The following is a 23,094-nucleotide window of genomic DNA, read 5'->3' as shown; positions in this document are numbered from 1 at the left end:
TGGAAGCCAATGTTTATATGTTACTCACATATACTCACTGCATGTGTAACTTCACCCAATATGCGGGTTCTCTAAATCGAGTGTTACAATTTCATGGCATCCACTCTTATAAAACAATCTTTTGAAATGAGATAACTTTAACCATTAAAATATTAACATATCTATATTAATAAACGTAAATATGAATCTATCAAAATTACACATGATTAATAAGTTTTTTTCTTATATATTGATGAAAATATAGGATTACAATTTATAAAACCTAAATTTCAAAGAAGGGAATTAAATAGAAACCCTTTCGCACGTCGGAGCCCCAAGGAAGGAAGTGAAACGCACAAGATACCTTTTTATTTGATAGATAGACAAACTTTAACACCTATCCAAAAAGAGGAAAATACACATGCAAAATACCTTAAAGCTTGAAATGCTTGTAAATGCAAATAAAGTACACATTAAAGTTAAACACTTAATCATTATAAGTGGAGATACTGGGCCTTGGTTTAAAGTTATTAACAGCCAACTTCTTAGATGATATGCCATCATGTTGTGAGTTACAATCTTCCTTATTCTTGCTCACTTCTAATGAATCAGCATCATCATGGTATATGGTGACATTAGGTGTTGTATCAAAGTCATCACTATTATCTTTGAATGCATTTCTCTTCTCACTGACTTCATTTGAGCCTCCGTTTACATATACTTTGATTGCTTCAGGCATGGGATGCCCTTTCATGATCTCTATCCAATATTTCTCTGGGCCTTTTCTCCCATCAATCGGGCTTGCAAGCTGTCCATTATTTCACATTGTTAGTCGGAATTAGGATACAGTTTTATGCAACATACTATTTCCTCCCACTTTTATCATGAGGTGCAACCTTAATTGCGTGATAAATGTGCACTATAATGCATATCAGTTTCTCGTACATTATTTAGGATAATAAATTGACTTACAGCTCGTATGATGTACGAGCTAAAAAAATTATGATAAAATATAGGTTGTAACTAGAGTGTCTTAGTTATAAGCTAAGGTTGTTATTAATGATCTAATTATTTAGTTTTATTATTGAATTAGATTGATCTTTCCCATTCATTAGGTTGTTATTGTTAGGAATAATTCATTTCAATAATTAAATAATTGATTATTTTGTGTGACACTAATATATATTGCTAAAAACTCAAAATACAGATAAGGGGAGAGGGAATTCGAATTTGTGACTTATTGTTCACAACACTTCAATCTTAATCACTAAGCCAATACATCCTTGATTACATTTATTATTCTGTTTTAAACATGTCATTTTTATAGTTACATGACATAAGAATTTTTGTCTAGTATAATTTGAGCTCTTTTTAGTAAAACGAAAACCATGATAATTTGAATTATGTAATTACAACTTGACAAATGAATACATATGATTATCATATTCTCCATGACTCCATCCGTGCCAAAAAGTGTTCCTTTAAGCTATAGTAGCATATATCAAGGTAAGGAGAAGAGAAAAGGTATAAATGTGTCCTTTTTGTTTATTTAAATAGGACAGAAAATGTGGTTGCGAGACAGTATAGATATATCATATCAAAAGCAAAAAAATTGATAGTATCTATCGAGACGAATCTAATAAGATCTCACTTGATTATGTTTCCCTTCATATAATAACGATAAATTGGAATCAAATTGATCAATGAATAGGTCATTTCACCCAATATTTCATTTAAAATAGAACAGATGAAGTATATGGGTCCAACAAGTGTGGTAAAATAGTGTGGAAAAGGAACAAACCTTTTAGGACAAAAAAAGTCAAACTTATCTTACCATAAATTATTATTAGATGATCTTATAAGAGATTTTTTATTAAATGTTAAACATACTCAGTGAAAAATATACAATAATCATCATGGTAAATTGTTTTACAACGCTATATTCATAATATACTAGGTGATAGCTTATTGGTATTGCCATCAGTTTCGATCCCAATGATCTTGGAATCAAGGGATCCCCAAATTTCCCCCTCCTTGCAAGGGACTTCATCTCACCTTAAAAAAATATATTCATAATTCACCGGAATGTACAGACGACCCATTACCGGTTCAACCGCTTCTACAGAACCGGCCCCCAAATTATCGGGGCCCGAAAGTCGGTAATTTCCAACTAGTAGGGGAAATGGGAAAAAAATAGATAAACAAAATCTACTGCAGTGCGTGAACAACTCTTCCTCTTCCCTTAATTACTCCTATTTAATTACTTTGTTCCTCTAATTACTCCATTGCAGTTCCCATTAGAGGTGGTCAATTGCAGGCTTGGACGGATTACGAGCCGGGACTAACCTTAAATTTTTGTCCAACGGGCCTAATATGCCTAGTCTGATCCAAGCCCTTTATGCGCACTTAACTACTTATTCATGACCCATCCTAATAAATGATCGGGCTTGTCCGCGGGCCTATTAATATATACTTTTATTTTTTTTTCAAATAAGTCTAGTTAATTTCCTTTAATATCTGTAGACAAGACAATTTTTTGATTAAAGTAGAAAAAAAGTTTATTATCATAATGCAAGATAAAGAGAAAGTTAAAAATTTTGTAACAAAAATGTTAGAGGACAACAAATTATCAACAAATTAAGTTGTAAAGTTAAGAATAAAGATCATTATGTGTTATCAAAGCTATATTAGTGCAAATAAACTATTTATTCCAAAAGATAAATCAACACTAAATCAGTAATATTAAAAAATTAAATTTTATAGAAAATAGATATTATGATAACGGGCCGGTCGGACGGACTTGCCCATGGTATATTTGAGGTTGTCCATATCCACTAATTAATATTAACGGGTTTGGCTTGGCTCGCCCATTTAGAATTTTTTTCAAATTTTGTTGTCCAAGCCCGCATGTTTAGCAGGTCGGTCTGGACAGGCTTAACAGGTCTTCACGTTCGTGAACAACTCTAGTTCCCATGCATCTTTTGTTTTTTGGAAACAAATATTTACACATATTTCAATTTTCATAAGCATTAATCACATAGAAAACTTTCATACTTTTTTTTTTTGAAACAAAAACACCAATAACATAAATATTATCAATTCATCATTCAAGATTTCTAAGTCTTGGTTGTTGTTGCTTTCGGTTGCTGGAATTCACAATGGAAAATCGGAGAAAGGAGCATAGTTGGACTGAACTGGACGAGGTGAAGACGAAATGATTAGGTGATTTGCCTTTTTTTTTTTCTTTTAATCTATTTCTGTTGGGGCTCGAATAGTGAGATTGTTGAAGGTTTTTTAAAAAATGGCTAAGATTATAAACTGATGTTATAAATGATTCTTTTAAAAAAAATTGATAAAGAAGATAAACATCTTTTCAATTTTGCTTTTTTTTTGAGGGGATAATAACATATTTTCACTTAATTGCAAGTTATCTATTTTTTTTTTTTGTTGAGATTATAAATTATTAATAATTGGTGAGATTTTTTTGTCCTTTATGCACTTCCAATTACATAATATATTGTTAATTGTTTTTACAAAAAATTGAAATCTTACATTAGTTTATTTTTAACTATTCTCAATTTGTTATAATAGTCCTCCTCATATAAGTATTTTATTGTCATCAAAGTGGTACTATTTTAATACTTAGATTAAGGGGTCCATATTTAAGATTAGAACAGGGTCTCCCAAATTGTTAAGACGGTCTTGAGTGTACAATAAAGATGATACACTCAAGGTTACTTTGCTCATTGTTTATTGGGAGGCCGACACCAAAAGGATACAGCAAAATAAACAGAATGAGGAGAGTTCCGAGTTTCAACAATATAAGTAAAAAATGACTTTAAGTATGTCATACATATTATACACAGAATGCACTTAAGGTGATTTCTTATAGTCATAATTATTATGAGCACTTAAAATTTTCATTTTAAAATGGCCCAGAATACCTTCTATATTAATACCCACACATTTCACAAAAAAAAATAATAATCACACTAGAAAGTAGTATCTTACCAAGGTAACTGAGAGTAGAAAAACCAAGAATAATCCCATGTTGGACACCATATTGCAGACTACTATTATGAACTTTGTTCTCCTCTTTCTTTCTCACGGTACTACTATTATTAGTAAATTTGATGTTGGCTTATTTGAAGATAGGTATTCCCTCGTCCCTTTATATGGAAGGAGGGCCAAGAAAACAGACAAATCGCCAATAATAGGAGAAAACACATTATTCACGCAATCACGCCAGTAAGACTGTAAGAGACAGAGTACGTAATACTAACATACTAGATTCACTGCTGGGAAGTGGGAACTAGCGCGAACCTTTTGCTACCTAGGTACTCCGTATTTGCTTTCGATCCGATGTTATCTCATGAAAAACGTTTTTAGCCTTTTAAGGGAGACGGGATTGTACAAGTAATGAAGATAGAATTCTATTAATTTAGATTGGTTATCCTCACATTATTTATACTTCCTCCATTTCAAATTAGATGTTACACTCTCTATTTTAAGAAGTTTTAAATTAGATGTTACACTTTCGTTTTGAATAATAATTTCTCTATATTTCTCTCCTATCACATGGGACCCTTTTGTTTTCTTTCTTTATATCTCCCCTCTTCAAAAATTGTCTAAGAGTCTGTGATTTTAAAAGTGTAACATCTAAATCGAAACGAAGGAAGTACTAGTTTTATATATATGCAATGTGATGCGTGCAAAAGCATATAAAATCAATATCACTATATATAAATAAAGTAGGAATTTTTTCAGAAGCATAGGGAGCTCCTCAAACTTTCGAGGTGATAGAGCGCACCATGTAAAATTGTCATGTCATCAAAATTTATTTTGATCTTTTACAAAAGTAGAGTTCTACATAGATTTAAATCCACATAAAGTATCCTAGATAAACTAAAATTAGAGTTTGATTTTGCATGAACAATGTAAATTATTGTATTATGTAAATTGTGTATAATATTTGCTACGTAAATTGGAATATTATAATTTTTGTTCCATTGGATAGTGCTCGAAATATTCTCTGAAATAAGATCCATTTACAATATAATTTTACAACTTATAAAATAGATAGCGCCACATACGATTGTTATATCATTAATTTTTATTTTAAATATTTTTAAAAATAGAATTCTACATAGATTTAAATACACATAAGAAGTTCTAGATAAGCTAAAATTAGAGTTTGATTTTTCATGAACAACCTAAATTATTATATTATGTAACTTGTGTATAATTTTTGCTACATAATTTGAAATATTATAATTTTTGTTCCATTATATAGTGCTCGAAATATGCTCCGAAATAAGATCCATTTACAATATAGTTTTACAACATATGATAATTTGAATTATGTAATTACAACTTGACAAATGAATACATATGATTATCATATTCTCCATCCGTGCCAATAAGTGTTCCTTTAAACTATAGTAGCATATATCAAGGTAAGCGGAAGAGAAAATGTATAAGTATGTCTTTTTTATTTATTTAAATAGGAGAGATAATGTGGTTGCGAGAGACTATAAATATATCATAATTAGCGGATTCAGGATTTTGAATTTGAGAGTCCTAACCGAACCATTTAGGAACATAATAAAGGAATTGGACAATAATTTCATGACACATACTAAGAATGAGAAGCTATGAGTTTTTGAATGACAAAGCTAACTTTAAAGTTGGACATAAAACTAATTAAGACAAAAGGATGTCAAACAAAAACTTAGAAAAAAGAACAAGAAGGAAAGCAAAAGCTTAGGAGGTGGCTGAAGAGGGCTTGAATGCGCGCCGAAAACATAGTATCAAGAGTGGAGTAACCACTGGAGCAAGCTTCAATTTAATTTTTATACACGCAAAAAAGTCTTTTTTAGGAATCTGCGCGTCTGATGCAAGGGGAAATTGAACATTTCGTTTTTTGGGGTTTGTATCACTCATGATCCTTTATAGGTCTGTCCCTAAATTCATATACTTCCTCCGTTCTGTTTTAAATGAAACGTTTGCTTTTTCATGCAGCCCAACACACTTCTTTAATCATTAATAACTTTAATTGAACATACGTAAAAAAATATAAAAAAGTTATAATTTGATAGTATACATCGAGACGAATCTAACAAGATCTCCCTTGACTGTGATTTTCTTTATATAATGGCGATAAGTTGGAGTCGAAATTGATGAATAAATAGTGTCATTTCACCCAAAATTTCATTTAAAATAGAACGGATGAAGTATATGGGTCCAACAAGTGTGGTAAAGTAGTGTGTCAAAGGAACAAACCTTTTAGAACAAAAACTTATCTTACCATAAATTATTATTAGATGATCTTATAAGAGATTTTGTATTAAATGTTAAACATACATAGTGAAAAATAGTAGTATACAATAATCATCATGCTAAATTGTTTTACAACGCTATATTCATAATACACTAGGTGATAGCTTATTAGTATTGCCATCACCTCTGATCCCAAAGATCTTAGAATCGAGTGTCACCCCTTGTAAGGAGAGATCCCCAGATTTTTCCCTCCTTGCAAGGGACTTGATCTCACCTTAAAAAAATATATTCATAATACACCAGAATGTACACACGGCCCATTACTGGTTCAACCGCTTCTACAGAACCAGGCCCCAAATTCTCGAGGGCCCAAAAGTCGGTAATTTCCAACTAGTAGCGAGAATGAGAAAAAATTAGATAAACAAAATCTCCTGCAGTGCGTGAACAACTCTTCCTCTTCCCTTAATTACTCCTATTTAATTACTCTGTTCCTCTAATTACTCCATTGCAGTTCCCATTAGAGGTAATCATTTGCGAGCTTGGATGGGTTACGGGTCGGGCCTAACCTTAAAATTTTGTCCAACAGGTCTAATATGCCTTGTGCAAGCCCTTTTATGCGCGCTTAACTACATTTTCATGACCCGTCCTAATAAACGGACGGGCTTGTCCGCGGGCCTATTAATACTTTTATTTTTTTCCAAATAAGTCTAGTTAATTTCCTTTAATATCTATAGATTAAAACATACTTTTGATTAAAATAGAAAAAAAAAAATTGATTATCATAATGCAAGCTAAGATAAAGAGAAAGTTAAAAAAATTTGTAAGAAAAATGTTAGAGGACGACAAATTATCAACAAATTAAGTTGTAATGTTAAGAATAAAAATAATTATGTGTTACCAAAGCTATATTAGTTAGTGCAAATAAACTATTTATTCCAAAAGATAAATCAACACTAAATTAACAAGATTAAAAAAATTAAATTTCATAGAAAATAGATTTTATGATAAACGGGTCGAACGGGCTTGCCCATGGTATATTTGAGGTTGTTCATATCCACCATTTAATATTAGTGGGTTGGGCTTGGCCCGCCCATTTAAATTTTTTTTTCAAAGTTTGTTGTCCAAACCCGCATCTTTAGCAGGCCGGTCTGGACAGACTTAGCGGGTTGTCCGGTTCATGAACCGCTCTAGTTCCACGCATCTTGTTCTTTTGGAAACAAATATTCACATATTTCAATTTCCATAAGCATTAATCACATAGAAAGCTTTCATACTTTTTAAAAAAAACAAAAACACAAATAACATACATATTATCAATTCATCATTCAAGATTTCTAAGTCTTGGTTATTGTTGCTTCCGGTTGCTGGAATTCACAATGCGAAATCGGAGAAAGGAGAGGGCTGGACTAGGTGATAAGTCGAAATGACTAGGTAATTTGCCTTTTTTTTTTTTTCTTAATTTATGTTGAGGCTCGAATAGTGAGATTGTTGAAGGTTTTTAAAAAAATGGCTAAGATTATAAAATGATGTTATAAATGATTCTTTTAAAAAAATTAGATAAAGGAGATAAAAATCTTTTCAATTTGTTTTTGAGGGGATAAACACATATTTTTACTTAATTGCAAGTTCTATCTTTTTTTTTTTGCTGAGATTATAAATTATTAATAATTGGTGATATTTTTGTCCTTTATGCACTTTCAATTACATAATATGTTGTTAATTGTTTTTATAAAAAATTGAAATCTTACATTAGTTTATTTTTAACTATTCTCAAATTGTTATAATAGTCATATAAGTATTTTATTATCATCAAAGTGGGACCATTTTTTTTGTTAGATTAAGGGGTCCATATTTAAGATTAGAACATAGCCTTTCAAATGCTTAAGACGGTTCTAGGTGTGCAATGAGCATGATACGCTCAAGGTTATTTTGCTCATTGTTTATCGGGAGGCCAACACCAAAAGAATACGGCAAAATAAACAGAATGAGGAGAGTTTCGAGTTCCGACAATATAAGTGAAAACTGACTATAAGTATGTCTTACTCATATACATTATACACATACGACCTGTTTGGTAGTCGTTAATAAATTGCGGTAATGGGAATGAATTTTAAGTGTAAGTTTATTAGGGAAGCACCCTTAAAATCTCTATGGGGGGCATTTTTTTCTCCATGGGTAAGCAATCTCACTCCTAAACTTGTGTTTTTGTCTCCAAGGGAAGCAATTTTCATTACCACTCATTACCTACACTAAGGTGGTATTGGATGGGAATGGAAATTCAAGAAGGAAAGTGGACACTTTATGATAAATTAGCATTACCATGGGAATGGACAATGATATTTTTCACAAATTTACACACAAATTCATTCCCATTACCATCATTTATGACCAACTACCAAACGGACCGATAATACACTCCAGGTGATTTTTAATCATCATAATTATTATAAGCACCTTAGAATTTTCATTTTGAAATGGCCCAGAATACCTTCTATATTAATACCCACACTTTTCACAAAAAAATAATAATAATCACACTAGCAAGTAGTATCTTACCAAGGTAACTGAGAGTAGAAAAACCAAGAATAATCCCATGTTGGACACCATATTGCAGACTACTAGTATGAACTTTGTTCTCCCCTTTCTTTCTCACGGTACTAATATTATTAGTAAATTTGATGTTGGCTTATTGGAAGATATATAGGTATGGCCTCGTCCCTTTATATGGAAGGAGGGCCAGGAAAACGGACAAATCGCCAATAGTAGGAGCAAACACATGTTTCACGCCAATAATAGTATGATACTCCCTCCGTTTCCTAAAGATCTTTCCATTTACTGTTCTTACAGATACCAAGGAAAATCAAGTTGTGTGGGGCATGGTGTGAGTAAAGTAGGAGAGAGAAAGGGGTTAAGATAAATAAACAAATAAAAAGGGGTAAAGTAGGAGAGAGAAAAGGAGTAAAATTGAATTAATAATGTAATGGTGGACCATATGATAGTGACATGAGAGGGTAAATAGGGAAATTTATTTTGCCAATAAGGAATAAAGCAAAAGTGGGAAGATCTTTTGGAAACACCCTTAAACGGAAAGAGGGAAGATCTTTAGGAAACGGAGGGAGTATACTACTAGATTCAGTGCTGGGAACCTAGTACGAACCTTTTGCTACCTAGGTACTATTTGCTTTCGATTCTATGTTCTCTCATTAAAAACGTTTTTAGCCTTTTAGGGGAGACGGGATCGTACAAGCTAAGTAATGATGAAGATAGAATTCTATTAATTTAGATTCGTTAATCCTAACATTATTTATACTAGTTTTATATACATGTAATGCGATGCGTGCGAAAGCATATAAAATCAATAACATTATATATAAATAAAGTAGGAACTTTTCAGAAGCATAGGGAGCTCCTCAAGATTTAAAGGCCATAGAGCGCGCCATGTAAGATTGTCATGTCATCAAAATTTATTCTAATCTTTTACAGAAATAGAGTTCTACATAGATTTGAATCCACATAAGGTATTCTAGATAAGCTAAATTGGAGTTTGATTTTGCATGAACAACCTAAATGATTGTATTATATAAATCGTATATAATTTTTGCTACGTAATTTGAAATATATTGTTCCACTGGAGAGTACTCGAAATATGCTTTGAAATAAGATCCATTTACAATATAGCTCTACAATTTATGAAATATATAACTTCACATAGGATTGTTATATCATTATTTTATTTTAAATATTTTTATAAATAGAATTCTACATAGATTTAAATACACATAAGAAGTGATCTAGATAAGCTTAAATTAAAGTTTGATTTCGCATGAACAACCTAAATTATCATATTATATAACTTGTGTATAACTTTTGCTACGTAATTTGAAATATTATAATTTTTGTTCCATTGGATAGTGCTCGAAATATGCTCCAAAATAAGATCCATTTACAATATAGTTCTACAACTTATGAAATAGAGAGCATCACGTAGGATTGTCATGTCATTAATTTTTATTTTAAATAATTTAAAAAAGAGAGTCCTACATATATTTAAATACATAAAAGGAGTTTTCGATAACGAGAACTCTTTTACAAAAATAGAGTTCTCCATAGATGTAAATATATATAAGGAGTTTTAGATAAGCTAAAATTAGAGTTTAATTTTGCATGAACAACCTAAATTATTATATTATGTTAATTCTGTATAACTTTTGCTACATAATTCGAAATATAATAATCTTTCATTGGATAGTGCTCGTAATATGCTATGAAATAAGATTCATTTACAATATAGTTCTATAACGTATAAAGTAGAGAGCGTCACGTAGGATTGTCATGCCATTAATTTTTATTTTAAATATTTTTTAAAATAGAGTTCTACATAGATTTAAATACACATAACAAGTTCTAAAAAAGCTAAAATTAGAGTTTGATTTTGCATGAACAACCTAAATTATTATATTATGTAAATTATGTATAACTTTTGCTACGTAATTTGAAATATTATAATTTTTGTTCCATTGGATAGTGCTCGAAATATGCTCCGAAATAAAATGCATTTACAATATGGTTCTATAACATATGAAATAGAGAGCGCCACGTAGGACTGTTATGTCATTAATTTTTATTTTAAATATTTTCAAAAATAGAGTCCTACATACATTTAAATACATAAAAGGAGTTGTGTATAACAAGAAATTAGAGTTTCGTTTTGAATAAACAAGCTAAATTATTATATTATATAAATTGAATATAATTTTGCTACCTAATTCATAACATTATTGTCTTTCACCATTTGATAATGCTTGAAATATACTTCAAAATAAGACCCATTTACAATATAGTTTTACAACTCATAAAAATATATTTAACTAGATGAATGGTAAAACATTATTTAATCTTTTATTTAGATAAATATAATAATAGTCATAACTATAGTGTACTATATGTGACTATAGCATTTTATCATAGGTCAACTTACATGATTAAGATAGGGAAATTTCCATTGGTAATCTTGTACTTTTTCGATTTCGCAATAGTAACCTTGTGGTTTTCAAATTCCCAAAAATGACCTTGTACTCTTGTTGAATTCCCAAACATGATTTTTTGTTAAATCTAATTGTTAAAATCGATGCACACAAATTGAGATGTTTATGGAATGCAAATTGAGGCGAATTTGATCAGATTTTGCAAATTTCGACCACAAATTTGGCCCATAAAGGGCTAAAATGACCCCTAAAATCTTGATAGGGCCATTTTTTTCAGAATGATTTGCGTTCCACAAATATCACGATTTGCGTGCATTATTTTGTGAGCTGAAAAAAATAGCCCAGTCAAGGTTTTGGGGGGGTCAATTTATCCCTTTATGGGTCAAATTTGAGGTCAAAATTTGCAAAAAGATTAGATGCCCTTCAATTTGCATTCCACAAACATTTCGATATAAGTTTTTCATTTAACAGTGATATCAATTTTAAACAAGTTATAAAACCCTATTCTTGCAAGTGTACAAGACTTAGTAGTAAATGATAAATAATAGGGTATCGTATTCGTAGGGAACAGTTAATTAAAATTAAATCTAATGTCTACTAATTTAATCGTAAACAGTAATATAATGATTTGGCTGTAAAGTAAATAAACTAGTTTGAAATCTAAAGCTACTAAATAAACTTGGCAATCAAAAGTGACTCAGAGAACACACAATAATACGAAATTTAGGACAGTCGAATCCACCACTAATAATATAACTAATAGATTAATTAGAATGAGAATTAATGAGTTTTATTGAGAATCCTAAACTACAAGCTAGGATTAACTCATAAAGAAATATTATTGCAATCAAATAAGTGACATAGACCATCTAACTAAAGCATGGACTATTCAATTTTTTTTTTTTTTTTTTTTTTTTTTTTTTTGATTGGGAAATTAAGCCAGCCCAAGGGCTAACCCCTACCAAGGCTACTAGCCTTGTAGGAACTACCAGCACATTGGCTGGTAATGCATGCAAAGCATGCTAAGGAAATACCCCAACATAATGGTGGGGGTAAGGATCGAACCCCCGACCTCAGAGATCAGAGGGGAGTGCTCTACCACATGAGCTAGCTCCTCATCCTTCATGGACTATTCAATTATTTAATCACAAACCAATAAATAACATTGCATAACACCACCCTTTGAACTACAAGAATAAAGTGTGTAAACCAAATACCCAAACAAGTCAATAATTCGTTTTACAAGAAGTATTACCGACCTAATTTGCAAAATAATAATCTCACAATAACATTCTAAAGTTATGCAATCATAAAACAAATTATAATTATCAAACCATTAAACAATTAAAATCATATCAATAGGGTTTCATCTAAGTCCTAGAAAAACGAAATTAGCTACTCATAATTGAAGAGAACATCACCCAATTATAAGCAACCATGATCTAAAATCAGATGGCAAGCTTGTGTTGTTGCTGCGTCTTCGTGTTCCCATAATGCTGCTGCTGTCTAGTGTCTACTGTTGTGTGCCGCCTATTGCCTCCTCCTCCATGCTGCTATCTCCTCTTTCTTTTTATTATTGCCATTATGTGGGTTTTAATCAAAGCCCACCTTAACTTCTTTTACTAACCTCCTTCTGCTGCATGTGGATCAAGACAAAAAGGGTTTTCCTTTTCTTTTATTTTAGGAAAATTTACACAAAACCACCTTAAGTTTTCACTTATTTAGAAACTCCCACCTTTATATTTTTTTTTCCTAAATTTCCACCTAAATTTTACAAAACCTTTATAAAATCCCACCAGTTAACAGATTTTGCCAAACTCCGTTAGTGGTGGGATGCACATCAGTTATTTTTTTTGTTTTTACCTCCAAACAACTCACTTCCCCTTCTTATAATTTAGAATTTCCCTCCAACTCATCGGTTATCTCCCCCCCCCCCCTCATTTTTATCTCTCTGCCACATTTTAGGAGGAGCAAAGTTTGAGCTCGTTATTATTGATATTTTGCCGAAATGTGTGAGAGTGGGTGATGTTTCTGATTTTTTTTTTAAGTAAATTGTGCAATCTTTATTACGTATTGCTTTTGGTGACTCAGTGGTGATAGTAAAAATGTGATATAGATGCAGTGGGTGCTAGGTTTATGAGGTTAAATATGCTAAGCTGGAGAGAACATTACACTTTCATAGTTGATGGTTAGCATATATCAGATTATTTCTGAAACTCATAATAACATAATGAGTATGTTTGTTTTGGAACCCTCCCATTGTTGTTTCCTAGTAACTGATGCTGAGGGAGGATTTTTACCGCAGCTTCAATGCTATCTGGGACCCACAAATTTACCCAGATTTGAAGAGAGATGAATGGAAAGAGAGAGAATGGGAAAAAAAAGAGAACTCAATGGTTGGAAGAGGAAGATGACAACATTATTCTTGGATAGATGAATGAGGAAAGTGAGTTGTTTGGAGGGGAAAACAAAATAAATAACTGATGTGGGTCCTACCATTAATGGAGTTTGGCAAAATCCGTTAAGTGGTAGGATTTTATAAAGGTTTTGTAAAGTTTAGGTGGAAATTTAGGGAAAAAAAACATAAAGGTGAGAGTTTCTAAATAAGTGAAAACTCAAGGTGGTTTTGTGCAAATTTTCCTCTATTTTATTTTCCCTTTTTGTTTTCTTCTTTTCAAATGTTGTGTGTTTCACTTGTTGTTCTTTTATTTCTATTGGGCTTGGCCCACATCTTCCGCTCCTTGTACGTTAACATCATTAAATAAATATCCTTGTTTTTTGCTTTTTTTTTTATTAGAAAATTAGTCAGCCCAAGGGCTAACCCCTACAAGGTTACTAGCCTGTAAGAAACACCAACACATTGGCTAGTAAAGTAGTAAGGCATGCATAGCATGCTAAGGAAATACCCCAGCATGGTAAGGATCGAACTCCTGACCTCAGGGGCCAAGGGGGAGCGCTTTACCCACTTGAGCTAAATCCTATCCTTTGTTCCTTGTTCTTTGTTTGTTGTTCCTATTTGCTTTATGGGTTTAACTCATACATTGTTAAAGATAATTTTCCATTTCTTCAACTCCAAAATTGTAATATATCTGCCAAAATAAGATATACTATTATCAGTATAAAATATAGCATAAGTCAAAATAATAATAGATAATTATATAAAAGTAATTACTCGATAACTTATTAAAACGATTAAAATCCATAACTTAATTATAGTTTATAATACTAATAAAATCTAGTAAGTGGGAATAAGAAGATTATAATATATAATAATTAACACTTATCAAATGGTTAGATATAACGGAAAAGTCATGTTTGTGAATTTAACAAGAGTACAAGGTTTTTTTTTGGGAATTTGAAAACCACGGGGTTACCATTGGGAAACCGAAAAAATACAAGGTTACCAAAGGGAATTTCCCTTAAACATATTATCTTTCAAAACCTTGGTCTTACGAGTCCGGATCATCTAGAGTTTTATTAAAATTCTACAAGGTAGAGTTGTATATGAACCATACATTTTAAAATCAAGAGTGTGTATTGATGAAAAGGGGAAAATAAGGGGGTGAATTTTGATGAGAAAAAAATAAAGTGGGTTTTGGAAAGATAACATATTAGCTATTGATTTTTTTATTCAATGTTGATTTGCTCAAACTCTACATTGTAGAGTTCTTTTAGAACTCTAGAGGATCCAAACACCAGCCTTACTCAACTGAACCAAAATAAAATTTAGTATTCCAACAAAAATTATTAAGGAAAATTTGTTGGTACAACAAAAATTAAAATCTATAGTGATATGATGAAAAATTAGTGTATGATTTTACAAAAATAACCTTAGAATATTATAGAGAGCTCCACCTAAGCATGACATGTCATTCTATTTAATTTTAATTTTTATTTTTTAAAAAATAGTGCTTAACATATATATAATTACATATAAGGTGTTTCTAATAAGTGAAAATTACACTCTGGTTTTGAATAAACAACCTAAATTATTCAACTATGTAAATTGAAAATAACTTTTGCTACATAATTCGTAATATTATATTTTTTACCATCGAGAGTGTTTGAAATATGTTTCGAAATAAGTTCCATATACAATATAATTTTACAACTTATGAAAATATATTTATTTAGATGAACAATAACGTATTATTTATTTTAAATACATATAAAATTAACTATAAAAATAGCGTATTACTCCCTCCGTTTTCAAAAGATCTTCCCTCTTTTCGTTTTAAGTGCGTTTCCAAAATATCTTCCCTCTTTTACTTTATTCCTTATTTGGAATTTTTTTTCCCTCTTTTTACCTTCTCATGTCCCTATCATATGGTCCATCATTACATTATTAATTCAATTTTATTCCCTTTCTCTCTCCTACTTTAACCCCTTTTTATTTATTTATTTATCTTAACTCATCTCTCTCTCCTACTTTACCCACCCCATACCCCACACAAATTGATTCTTATTGGTATCTGTAGAAACAGTAATAATGAAGATCTTTAGGAAACAGATGGAGTATATGTAATAATAACAATTATGCTTTTCAAAATCATACTTTTAAAAATTGAGTTATATAAAGATAAAAAATACAAACATATAGTTTTGAACCTATAACATACCATGATGACATTACATGAAGAATCAAATAAAAGTTTGTCAACGTCATTGCAGAGGTATTATGCAATTGACTAATTATTTTATTCCTAGTATATCTGTTGTATAAATAATTATTTATGTTTTTATTTTTCATCATCTATATGTCAAATCTTTTTCTCAATGAACTTAATTCTACTAAAACTAATTGGCCGGGAAATCAAGGTTAAAGTTTCTAGACTATTTGAGGTCGCAGATCATAAAAAAGGGGGAGTTTGATAAGTCTTGATATGGTCATCATTGATGAATATAGTTTTTCTCTTAAATAGTATTTTCGATTATTAATAGAGGTTAATTTTATATTTAATTTAATTTATTCATGATACCATTATTATGATATTCCTTTTTGCTTTTCCATCTTCTTTCTATATGCGTTAATGTTTATGTGCTAATAATTAAAGGTTGAAGTTGTGGCTGACACTCATATTTTTTTCTCTATCCTTTATGTCCTGTATCTATTAAATTTTTACCCTCTACTTTCTTAAAGTATCATTCGAGTATTTTTCATGTTAAAAATGTGTTAGTTATTGTTAGTCATACCAATTATTGGGATACTATTTAATAATAGACTTAGCTCCAATATTCAACTGAACATTAAAAATATAAAATTTATATATCACAATAATAACAAATCTATAAATTAAAGTATAACGACAAATACTTTTTCTGTCTTTTTCTACTGCAACAATGAGTTTGGGCATGATTTGTAAGAAAATAAAAAGGGATAGTTTAGCATAGAGGGTTAAACTAGAGTAGGGGATAAGTAATCCTTAATAAAGTAAACGCAACTTTATGAGACAATTTAAGTAATTAATGATGGTTATATTAAAATAAAGTAGGCGATGTTGTCGACTATAGTTGCTTTTTTTTTACCAAAAGTTAAGTGATTCGAATAGTTGAAAATACTCAAAGTGGTAATTGTTGCAATAGAAAAAGAATGGAAAAATTATATAACAATTGTGTTGAAAAATCTCATTTCACATCAATAAAAAAAATCAACAATAATGTTAAAAAAAATTTTGCAAAAATAAAATAAACAATTACCTGTGCAACGCATGGGCTTCAAAACTAGTTCTTCATATATAACGAAGATAAAGATATGGTGATCTTAATTATTCTTTTTGTTTAATTAAAGTAGGTAGTTAGCCTTCTTTGTTTTTTTTCTATATTTTACTTTTTTGGTGTCCTCCATATGTTGCTATATACTACATCCATTTAACTTAATCAACACACTTTACTTTGGGGGAGAAACAAGGAGAAATTACAAAAGTCTGACAGGTAAACTAAAAAGGTGGAGAGAGACCCAAAAAAAAACTAAAAAGTGGGTTAGTATATTAAAAAGTGGATGACATGGGTGGAAAAAGAGAAAAAAAAAGTAGATGTGACATGTTATCAAAAATAATAAAAAGCAACAGTGTGTAGATTAAAAAGAAATAGACCAAAGAGGGTAGTGTATACATTAATTTGAAATGGAGGTAGTATAATAATAGTGATTTGTATTGGTTTTGTAATATTTGTTAGTAGTTGGGGTATTAAGGTATTTAAGAGTGGACATCAAAGGACCATGAGTTCACATATAGAATAGAGATATAGGGTTACATTACAGGCCTAATAATATTAAAAGTCTTTTCTATCCTTTTACATACAATATTAATACACTAATACACCCCCTCAAGCTTTGCAGGGTGAAATAACGGATAGATTGAAACCATGTTTAGTAAACAAATTAGTAGATGACCTTTAGTAAAAATATGTGCAGCCTGCAACTGAGTTGGAACATGACGAACCATAAGGCCTCCTTTGGCAACCATTTCGCGGACAAAATGATAATCAACATCAACATGTTCACTTTGATCATGATAAGCTGGATTAGTAGTGAGATAAGTAGCAAAAACATTATCACAATACAAAATCACAGGTCGTTGAAGAAAATAACCAATGTCAGCAAGAAGTTATCGAAGCCAAAAATCTCCAGAGCAATATATACAACTGCGCGATATTCAGCTTCAATGGAAAATTTAGAAACAGCAGGTTGCTTTTTCGAGCGTCGGGTTATCAAATTCTTCCCAAGAAAAATAGCATAACCAGTGTAGAACGACAAGTATTAAGACAACTCGTCCATTTTGCATCAGAGTTCGCAATGACAACAATAGGAGAACTACTGCTATGTAAGAAGAGACCAAATGTCAAAGTACCTCGCAGATATCGTCTGAAATTTTTTTCACATCATGAAGGTGAGTAGTACCAGGAGCACGCATAAGTTTTTTTTCTTATATATCGATGAAAATATATTATTACAATTTCTAAAACCTAAATTTCAAAGAAGGGAATTAAATAGAAACTCTTACACAGTCAGAGCCCCAAAGAAGGAAGTAAAACGCACAAGACACCTTTTTATTAGATAGATAGACAAACTTTAGCACTTATTCAAAAGGAGGAAAATACACATGCAACATACCTTAAAGCTTGAAATGCTTGTAAATGCAAATAAAGCACACATTAAAGTTAAACACTTAATCATTATAAGTGGAGATACTGGGCCTTGGTTTAAAGTCATTAACAATCAACTTCTTAGATGATAGGCCCTCATGTTGTGAGTTGCAATCTGCCTTATTCTTGCTCACTTCTAATGAATCAGCATCATCATGGTATATGGTGACATTAGGTGTTGTATCAAAGTCATCACTATTATCTTTGAGCGTATTTCTCTTCTCACTGACTTCATTTGAGCCTTCATTTACATAAACTTTAATTGCTTCAGGCATGGGCTGCCCCTTCATTACCTCTATCCAGTATTTTTCTGGGCCTTTTCTCCCATCTATGGGGCTTGCAAGCTGTTCATTATTTTACATTATTAGTCGAAATTAGGATCCATAGAAATTTTATGCAACATAATATTTCCTCCCACTTTTATCATGAGGTGCAACCTTAATTGCGTGATAGATGTGCACTATAATGCATATCAGTTTCTCGTACATTATTTAGGGTAATAAATTGACTTACAACTCGTATGATGTACGAGCTAAAAAAAAAATGATAAAATATAGGTTGTAACTAGAGTGTCTTAGTTATAAGCTAAGGTTGTCATTAATGGTGTAATTATTTAGTTTTATTAGTGAATTAGATTGATCTTTCCCATTCATTAGGTTGTTATTGTTAGGAATAATTCATTTCAATAATTAAATAATTGATTATTTTGTGTGACACTAATATATGTTGCTAAAAACTCAAAATACAAAGAAGGGGTTCAATCAAAGACAATCTTGGTTACATTTATTATTTTGTTTTAAACATGTCATTTTCATAGTTACATGACATAAGAATTTTTTGTCTAGTATAATTTGAGGTCTTGTTAGTAAAATGAAAACCATGATAATTCAAATTATGCAATTACAACTTGACAAATGATTACATATGATTATCATATTCTCCATCCGTGCCAAAAGTGTTCCTTTAAACTATAGTAGCATATATCAAGGTAAGGAGAAGAGAAAAACTATAAATGTGACCTTTTTGTTTATTTAAATAGGATAGAAAATGTGGTTGCGAGACAGTATAGATATATCATATCAAAAGCAAAAAAAATTGATAGTATGTATGGAGACGAATTTAACAAGATCTCACTTGATTATTTTTTCCTTTATATAATAGCGATAAATTGGAATCAAATTGATCAATGAATAGTGTTTTTTTCACCCAATGTTTCGTTTAAAATAGAACGGATGAAATATATGGGTCCAACAAATGTAGTAAAGTAGTGTGGAAAAGGAACAAACCTTTTAGGACAAATGTCAAACTTATCTTACCATAAATTATTATTAGATGATCTTATAAGAGATTTTCTATTAATTGTTAAACATACTCAGTGAAAAATATACAATAATCATCATGGTAAAATCGTTTTACAACTCTATATTCATAATACACTAGGTGATAGCTTATTGATATTGCCATCAGTTTCGATCCCAAAGATCTTGGAATCGAGTCTCACCCCTTGTAAGGAGGGATCCCCAAATTTCCCCCTCCTTGCAAGGGACTTCATCTGATCACCTTAAAAAAAAATATTCATAATACACCGGAATGTACACACGACCCATTACCGGTTCAACCGCTTCTACAGAACCGGGCCCCAAATTATCGGGGGCCCGAAAGTCGGTAATTTCCAACTAGTAGCGGAAATGGGAAAAAAAATATATAAACAAAATCTACTGCAGTGGGTGAACAACTCTTCCTCTTCCCTTAATTACTCCTATTTAATTACTTTGTTCCTCTAATTACTTCATTGTAGTTCCCATTAGAGGTGATCATTTGCAGGCTTGGACGGATTACGGCCCAGAGATAACCTTAAATTTTGTCCAACGGGCCTAATATGCCTAGTCCGATCCAAGCCCTTTATGCTCACTTAACTACTTGTTCATGACCCATCCTAATAAATGGAAAGGTTGTCCACAGGCCTAAAGAGCCTATTAATACTTTTTTTTTCAAATAAGTTTAGTTAATTTCCTTTAATATCTATAGATTAAAACAAAATTTTGATTAAAATAGAAAAAAAAATTATTATCATAATGCAAGATAAAGAGAAAGTTAAAAATTTTTGTAACAAAAATGTTAGAGGACGACAAATTATCAACAAATTAAGTTGTAAAGTTAAGAATAAAGATAATTATGTGTTACCAAAGCTATATTAGTGCAAATAAACTATTTATTCCAAAAGATAAATCAACACTAAATTAGTAATATTAAAAAATTAAATTTCATAGAAAATAGATATTATGATAAACGGGTCGGACGGGCTTGCCCGTGGTATATTTGAGGTTGTCGATATCCACCAATTGATATTAGCGGGTTGGGCTTGGCCCGCCCATTTAGAATATTTTTTCAAAGTTTGTTGTCCAAGCCCGCATCTTTAGCGGGTCGGTCTGGACAGGCTTAGCAGGTCGTCCCGTTCATGAACAACTCTAGTTCCTATGCATCATTTTTTTATGGAAACAAATATTTACACATATTTCAATTTCCATAAGCATTAATCACGTAGAAAGCTTTCATACTTTTTGTTGAAAACAAAAACACCAATAACATAAATATTATCAATTCATCATTCAAGATTTCTAAGTCTTGGTTGTTGTTGCTTCCGGTTGCTGGAATTCACAATGGAAAATTGGAGAAAGGAGCATGGTAGGACTGAACTGGACTAGGCGAAGACGAGATGACTAGGTGATTTGCCTTTTTTTTTCTTTTAATCTATTTCTGTTGAGGCTCGAATAGTGAGATTGTTGAAGGTTTTTTAAAAAATGGCTAAGATTATAAACTGATGTTATAAATGATTCTTTCAAAAAAATTAGATAAAGAAGATAAACATCTTTTCAATTTCTTTTTAAGGGGATAAACATATTTTCACTTAATTGCAAGTTATCTATCATTTTTCTGCTAGAGATTATAAATTATTAATAATTGGTGAGATTTTTTTTTGTCCTTTATGCACTTCCAATTACATAATATGTTGTTAATTGTTTTTATAAAAAATTGAAATCTTACATTAGTTTATTTTTAACTATTCTCAATTTGTTATAATAGTCCTCATATAAGTATTTTATTGTCATCAAAGTGGGACTATTTTATTTCTTAGATTAAGGGGTTCATATTTTAGATTAGAACAGGGTCTCCCAAATTGTTAAGACGGTCCTGGATGTACAATAAACATGATACACTCATGGTTACTTTGCTCATTGTTTATTGGGAGGCCGACAACAAAAGGGTACAGCAAAATAAACAGAATGAGGAAAGTTCCTAATTTCAACAATATAAGTAAAAAATGACTTTAAGTATGTCATACATATTAATTATACACAGAATGCACTTAAGGTGATTTCTTATAGTCATAATTATTATGAGCACTTAAAATTTCATTTTGAAATGGCCCAGAATACCTTCTATATTAATACCCACACTTTTCACAAAAAAAAAAAAAAAAAAATCACACTAGTACGTAGTATCTTACCAAGGTAACTGAGAGTAGAAAAACCAAGAATATTCCCATGTTGGACACCATATTGCAGACTACTACTATGAACTTTGTTCTCCTCTTTCTTTCTCACGGTACTACTATTATTAGTAAATTTGATGTTGGTTTATTGGAAGATAGGTATTCCCTCGTCCCTTTATATGGAAGGAGGGCCAAGAAAACAGACAAATCGCCAATAGTAGGAGAAAACACATTATTCACGCCAGTAATAAGAGACAGAGTACGTAATACTATGACTATCATACTAGATTCACTGATGGGAGCCTAGTACGAACCTTTTGCTACCAGGTACTCCGTATTTGCTTTCGATTCGATGTTATCTCATGAAAAACATTTTTAGCCTTTTAAGGGAGACGGGATTGTACAAGTAATCAAGATAGAATTCTATTAATTTAGATTGGTTAATCCTGACATTATTTATACTAGTTTTATATATGTCCAATGTGATGCATGCAAAAGTATATAAAATCAATATTACTATATATAAATAAAGTAGGAATCTTTCAGAAGCATAGGGAGCTCCTCAAGCTTTCGAGGTCATAGAGCGCGCCATGTAAAATTGTCATGTCATCAAAATTTATTTTGATCTTTTACAAAAATAGAGTTCTACATAAATTTAAATCCACATAAAGTATCCTAGATAAACTAAAATTAGAGTTTGATTTTGCATGAACAACGTAAATTATTGTATTATGTAAATTGTGTATAATATTTGCTACATAATTTGGAATATTATAATTTTTGTTCCATTGGATAGTGCTCGAAATATGCCCTGAAATAAGATCCATTTACAATATAGTTTTAGAACTTATAAAATAGATAGTGCCACATACGATTGTTATAACATTAATTTTTATTTTAAATATTTTTAAAAATAGAGTTCTACATAGATTTGAATACAAATAAGAAGTTCTAGGTAAGCTAAAATTAGACTTTGATTTTGCAATGTTAACAAAAATTTTGCAAAAATAAAATAAACAATAACTTGTGCAACGCATGAGCTTCAAAACTAGTTCTCCATATATAACGAAGATAAAGATATGGTGATCTTAATTTTTTTTTGTTTAATTAAAGTAGGTAGTTAGCCTTCTTTGTTTTTTTTTCTTTCTATATTTTACTTTTTTGATGTCCCCCATATGTTGCTATATATTACATCCATTTCAAATTAATCTACAC

General features: G+C 30.9%; 2 protein-coding genes across 2 annotated transcripts; both read right to left on the bottom strand.

Annotated features, from left to right (window-relative positions):
* Window positions 1–203: 203 nt before the first annotated feature.
* LOC104890996 (uncharacterized) lies at window positions 204–4,141 on the bottom strand. Its single transcript, XM_048643250.2, has 2 exons — window positions 3,991–4,141; window positions 204–787 (listed from the first exon to the last, which is right to left on the bottom strand). The coding sequence occupies exons 1-2, from the start codon at window positions 4,039–4,041 to the stop codon at window positions 467–469; spliced, it is 372 nt and encodes a 123-aa protein (XP_048499207.1). The 5' UTR covers window positions 4,042–4,141; the 3' UTR covers window positions 204–466.
* A 14,006-nt stretch (window positions 4,142–18,147) lies between these two features.
* Window positions 18,148–22,054, bottom strand: LOC104890997 (organ-specific protein P4-like). The gene is made up of 2 exons (XM_010676627.4): window positions 21,895–22,054; window positions 18,148–18,730 (listed from the first exon to the last, which is right to left on the bottom strand). The coding sequence occupies exons 1-2, from the start codon at window positions 21,943–21,945 to the stop codon at window positions 18,410–18,412; spliced, it is 372 nt and encodes a 123-aa protein (XP_010674929.2). The 5' UTR covers window positions 21,946–22,054; the 3' UTR covers window positions 18,148–18,409.
* Window positions 22,055–23,094: the final 1,040 nt, after the last annotated feature.

The sequence above is a fragment of the Beta vulgaris genome, chromosome 4 (genome assembly GCF_026745355.1).
Source record: "Beta vulgaris subsp. vulgaris cultivar EL10 chromosome 4, EL10.2, whole genome shotgun sequence".
In the NCBI taxonomy this organism is placed as follows: domain Eukaryota; kingdom Viridiplantae; phylum Streptophyta; class Magnoliopsida; order Caryophyllales; family Amaranthaceae; genus Beta; species Beta vulgaris.
Note: the sequence above shows the minus strand (reverse complement) of the source record. Positions and strands in the feature narration are given on the sequence as shown.